The sequence below is a fragment of the Sinocyclocheilus anshuiensis genome, unplaced genomic scaffold (genome assembly GCF_001515605.1).
Source record: "Sinocyclocheilus anshuiensis isolate Anshui unplaced genomic scaffold, SAMN03320099.WGS_v1.1 scaffold2787, whole genome shotgun sequence".
In the NCBI taxonomy this organism is placed as follows: domain Eukaryota; kingdom Metazoa; phylum Chordata; class Actinopteri; order Cypriniformes; family Cyprinidae; genus Sinocyclocheilus; species Sinocyclocheilus anshuiensis.
Window position 1 is genome coordinate 7,297 of NW_015548339.1, and position 5,845 is coordinate 13,141.

The 5,845-nt window shown below is 33.9% G+C and overlaps 1 protein-coding gene and 1 long non-coding RNA gene across 2 annotated transcripts in view; both read right to left on the reverse strand.

The window, feature by feature from the left end:
- Positions 1-2,394: 2,394 nt before the first annotated feature.
- LOC107656559 (uncharacterized) overlaps positions 2,395-5,845 on the reverse strand; it is a 25,931-nt gene continuing 22,480 nt past the window's right edge. The window contains exon 3 of the long non-coding RNA XR_001630583.1: positions 2,395-2,405. This is a non-coding gene — a long non-coding RNA (uncharacterized LOC107656559). The remainder of the gene's footprint in view (positions 2,406-5,845) is intronic.
- The window catches only part of LOC107656558 (T-cell surface antigen CD2-like), a 5,882-nt gene continuing 2,990 nt past the window's right edge, over positions 2,954-5,845 (reverse strand). Inside the window, exons 4-5 of the mRNA XM_016444458.1 lie at positions 4,779-4,946; positions 2,954-3,555 (exon numbers count right to left, since the gene is read on the reverse strand). Coding sequence (XP_016299944.1) covers positions 3,278-3,555; positions 4,779-4,946 — 446 coding nt within the window. The 3' untranslated portion in view covers positions 2,954-3,277. The remainder of the gene's footprint in view (positions 3,556-4,778; positions 4,947-5,845) is intronic.

Below are 5,845 nucleotides of genomic sequence, written 5' to 3' on the forward strand. Positions count from 1 at the left end.
TGTTGAGAAACAGTTGCATAACCTGCAGTCATGACATGAAGTAAGTGACTTTAAGTAGCCTTCAGGGAAACCATAGTGACACTGACATCACTCTTTATGACTCACTTCTTGGTGGGTTTGAACCAATAACCTCCTGGTTGTCAGTCTTAAACCACTGCACTGCTTTATATTGGCTTAAATGGCTAATTCGATTATTACACTGCAATCTTGAGTCAATACTTAGTTAATTGAGTTTGTGGTGCATTTTTATTAGCAAAAGTCAGTGTTGATGTGCCACTATCATGGTATAGCCTAGGTCTGTGTGGTTTCAGTTCAAAATAAAAATAAAGAAGTGAGAATACACTTTTAATCAATGCTGAATTTCCTTCTGCTTACTGGACGTCAAATAGAATAAACTGCAGCGTTTTGATCAAGAACACAGTATAAAATCGTTTCAGTGCTGATTGTAAGGGAAGAAAACAGTCTTTTTATTAAACGTTAAAGGCCTTTGCAACACACTTTGTGTTTAGTACCTCAAACAGTGTTTAAATCTGTTTCTTGTTTAATAACTATAGTACTGATTTGTTACTACACATAATGAAGCATGCCACCCAAATGTATTACTTAATCTTTGATGCATGTACAAAGTTATTATTTTATATATTTTTCATTAGTTGTCCCCAACTGCTTTGTATTCGTGCTTCTGATGTATCTAAGAAAGTGATAATCACTTATTTTAGCCACTTCCTGTGTGGACAGCCAAAAACAGGAAACACCTACATATAGAAACGCATGTCATGTTAGTGATGGGAGCCTTTCAGACGAACTTGCATGGTGTGCTTACTGGCCTCAAATGAGATTAAAGCGTCTCTTATTTCCATGATGACAAATTTCTGACCCAAACCAAGATTAGCACACACTTCTCAACCGATCACAACTGTGGAAAAAGATCTTATGATTAATTGGAAAAAAGTGTCATGATGCACATCATCACATTTTCTGACTTTACTGAGAAAAAGGACAGAGTACATTCTTATTTAATAAACTAATTTTAATGCATTCGGTCTTCCAGCTATTTTAACATGATTTGGGCTGTAAAGTTGAACAGAAGTAAAATGCCAAACAAGTTCTAAATGCATTTATGCAAAGATTAAAAGTTTTGAAGATTTATCTTTTAAAGACTTTTAAATCTTTGCATTTATACTTATGTTCGACATTACAGCCCAAACCATGTTTTGCACATTTAGCACAACACAGCAGGATGTTGAAATATAAAGCAAATATTCTAAATATGTATATATGTTAAATATTTATGCATGCATGCATCTAAGATAATATATACTTTTATTGAGTGTTAAAAGAAGAAAAAAATCTCAGTTTACCACATGACTAGGACCATTATGCTATTGCTCATTTCTATTATTAATTTTTACCACCAAGAACAAGCTATGGAAGCCTATTTTCACAGCATGAATGGAATTAATAATAGTTCAAAATATTTAGGGAAACAAGTTGATGTTTTGTCTTAAGTGCAGCCTTCGGAGGCCATATCATCTCATCATCTCCTACGCACAGGAAAACAGCAAACAATACAAGAAAAAGCTGACATGTCAGTGGGTGAAATGAGATGCAGTTAACCACATCCCTGAGGCCTTCACACTTGCTAGTTAGATGTCGATTGTTAGTGAGAAAACGTCACCACAGAGCACAAGAAATGAAGCGTGTTTTGCATTACAGAAACATGCTTTGCATTTGCATGATTCTGTGCAATTGAGAGTATTGTCAAAATGAAAGAACACATTCACACCTATTCTATTGTCTCTTTTATAGTCTAAAATATGTTCTGAGAAGACCTTAATGGGGAAGTAATGCAAAAGAATGAACCGAAAACTTTGAACTGAAAAATATTTGAAACGATTTATAGGTGCACAAACATTGAAATATATAAATGTCTTTATTTTTCACTTTTATGGTCTCAGAAAACACACACACACACACACAAACAAAAGGAAAAATTACTCTATAAAATATTGTTTCATTCAGCTCATAGACAATTTTGTTTTCTACTTAAAGGTGCACTAAGTTAATTGTACCTCTAAAAAGTGACAACCCAAATATATTTACATCAATGTGTTAATACAGACTAGGAAAGAAGTTGGTTAATTTAACATAAGCGGAATTCTAAACTCTAATGATAAAATCGCATAACTGTTGAGTTAATAAATAAAAACACAATGCATTTACATCTACAGGTATGCCAGATTAATGATCAAGACGTCTCTTATTTTAGATGTTTAAAGACACAAATAAGACCTGAGAGAAAATAGGCTACTTAGTGCACCTGAAGAATAATTCGTCTGAAAATCATCATATACTCATGTTCACCTCACAAGCAGACTTAAATTTAAGTCGTTATTCACTGTATTCTATTATTTGAAAGCTAGACAACTCTAGCGGCTGACGTTACTCGCGGACTAACATTGTTTTGATCTCTTGAGTTGTGCTTCGGCTGATTGTGTCATTCAGAATTGCGAGAAAAAAAAGTCGCAGTTTCCTTTTTTATTTTTTTATTCAGTGGCGGAAATGGGCTTCCATAACAAACAGATCAAAGTAGTAACTACTATGTAAAGTATATTGATTCGTGTTTTATTACGGATACTTTAGCTTTCCCTTTTTGCTTTTTGGTTCAATATTCAGTTGTTACTTCTTCAAGCTACATCCAATTATTAATATAGTAATATTCTGACTTCTGATTGCTTTCCTTTATTTACGAATATGACGTAAACAGATAGAGTAATGACGAAAGTATGCAGGTTCCCTGGAAATCCGCCCCGAAAACTTAAAAAATATAAATAATTATTAGAGGCTTACAGTGATTTAGACTAAGGCAAAACACTTTTTGGAAGATGTACTTGCTCATTATGTACGGTTTCTTGATTTCAAAGCAAAAAAAACAATATTTTCATTGTCAATATTTTGCGTTGTAAATCATTATTCAAGACTTTGTACAGCGCACAAGTCTTAAGGACTATGGTTTATGAGGCTTAAGTATAAATCACCATCTCTTTTCCCTGTATGGACAAGAACCGCTTTGGCATTCTGCCTAAGACCTCCTTTGGTGTTTGAAGAAAATAAAGAAAACAATACAAGTTTGTAAGAACATGAGGGTGAGTACATGACCACATTTCATTTTTACCGTGCTATTTCTTAAATGACACTCTTAGCATCCCAGTATGGCTTATGAAAATGATTCCGTTAAGGCCCTGAGTTACTGTCGTTCAGTGAACATACAAGCATCTCATTCCATTGGTCGGTACGGCTCTTCATGTCTCTTGCGGTGTTGTTTATTCCTCGGTCGAGGTAAGGGAGGAGGATTTTCCTCATCGTCCTCAGGCGGTGGTGGAGGTCGACCGCGGGTCTGGGCTTTGGGCTGAGTCTGGGTTTGAGTTGGGGTTTGTGGAGATGTGTCTTCTTGCGGGATGGGGGGCGCCGGTTGCCCCCTAGCAGTGTGTTTGGATCTGGCTGTACCGGTATGAGCTTCATCTTGAAAAACCCTCAGTCTGAGCTCATCTTCATCTGGAAAATATGAAGTAAATCTGTTATGTGCAATTTTATTCTATTTTCTGATACCAGTATTGTGGCTGATGACTGATATATATATGATATCACACTATTTATAGAAACACATACTGCAATATGTATATTGACTGCATCCTAAATTTAAAAAATAATAATAATTAATCCCTCCCTTTCTAGCTTGTACTAATCTGAACAATGTCTTGCATCTGCTCAGTGAATAAATATAAATGTAAATATGTGTTATGTATATGCAGTAACACATATATAAATATCACATACCGCAATTAAATTTATATTAATTTCCATAATATGTATCTTCTAAATTCAAATAATTCTAAATTAAATCTATCAGGAATCTATCAGAATAAATTATTTGAACTTGATGAAAAAGTAATCTTGCAAAATAACCAGATTTATCTTTAGATAGCAACTTCTTGATTGTGTAATCCTGTTCTAGTGTTTTTTTTCAAGGTAAAAACAAGAAACCAAGTAAACACGGTAAGCAGCGGTGCACTTAGTGATCTTTTAAGTTTGTGTGCTGCAATTATATTTTCTCAAATAAAGACCAAGTAATGCAAATTCTACACAATCAATATCAGCCTTGGTGATATATTGGATAATATATAGCACTTATAAGCTATTCTACTTATTTTTGAAGGTGATTCTTATAAAACCTGTAAAGTGCTGATTGTGTGGATTCTTAGAAAACCTTTAGTGCTGATTGTTCTTTTTAATGCTTCAGAAAACCACATAAAAACGTCTGTATACAGGATATTTAGCGGAGCTTGTTAGATCTTGTTTCTAGATCTGTCTGGTGCCACCTAAACAAAGAGATTTGGCAAATGCATTATCTAACAGTGACTTAACATAGTCCAAAAAATAAATAAATAAAAAAATACACATGAAATGTGTTTAGGTTTCAGTATATTATCATGTAATAGAGCCTCTAACCTGACACTACGGGAAACTGCGGTAAAAGGCTTTGTGTTCCTGTTTTAAACTTGTTAAGTACAATGAATAAACACAATGAAGATATCTTCATAATTTCATTCAGTAATCTATATTTGCATTTATATGACTATATTTAAGATTTGGCATTTAAAAACACAGATTAAAGCTCAAAAAGAACATTGACAGCTTCATAATTTGATCTGTTTGCTTTTTGTTGAAAATACAAATGCTCAATGCATAATTTCAGAGGCGATGAAGGCGTCTCTTACCTTGTTCGTGCTTCTTTTGTTTTTTACAGCTTCGACATGCACAGATGATAAGAACACACATCAGCAGCAGCAGAAGGGCTCCTCCACCTGCTAAAATGCTCACCATGATCCATAAATCAAAGCCAAAGAGTTTATGAGGACCTGAGCCGTCACCTGTAGTACCTGTACCTGTAAGCAAATGTCATGAAATCAGTAACAAACAAGTGGATCATTAAAAAAAACCCTCTATTTTAAGCAATTTAAAATCCTAAGAACTGCATCATGCATAATACTGTACAGGCCAATGTTCAATGTTCAATCACGAGATGATCCTTAAAATGCACAATATAAGTCAATCCTTTGGACACACTCCTAATCATCTTAATAATCTTTTGATTTAAAAGCTTCTGTTTAAATGATTGGAATTAGTTTTGTAGGCAAATATAACTGTGTGCAACATGTATACATTTCATTGTATTGACTACTGGTGAATGACGTAAATGCATCAATAAGTTTGCAGCATCTGTGTTCCTCAATAAATGTTTAAAATATTTTCCAAGATGCTCCTCATGGAGTTGATTGAGGGCTGGAATCTACAGTATGACTCAATACAGTACCAAACAAACCATTTTTTATGTATTCTGGGATGTATTTTAATTTACTTTGCAATTTCTTGTCCCTTGCAAAGACAAGGGAATGTCAGGCATGATGGCAAACTCAAATACATGGACACTTGACCTTTGACATGAACAACAAGAAAGTGCTTTCTTCTTCCTTTTGAAAGTTAATAAGCCTATTTGTTTTGCAATCTTAACTTTTTTAGTCACTTAATAACTCCCAGACAAACGTTTGTGTTTTTTCATAGTTTTGATGGCTTTGATGTGGAATAAAGCAACTGAAAAACACTTTTTTCAAAACACTGAAAAAATATTGCCTCAACTTAAAGTAAATTTTTTAATTTTATTCAACTTGAAATCTGAAGCTCTAAGTAACAAGCTGTATATTTGAGTTATCTCAACAACTTTAATGCAGGTGAGTTGTTGTAATGCGAAATTAAGTTGTGATAGCTAATTGCATATATATATATA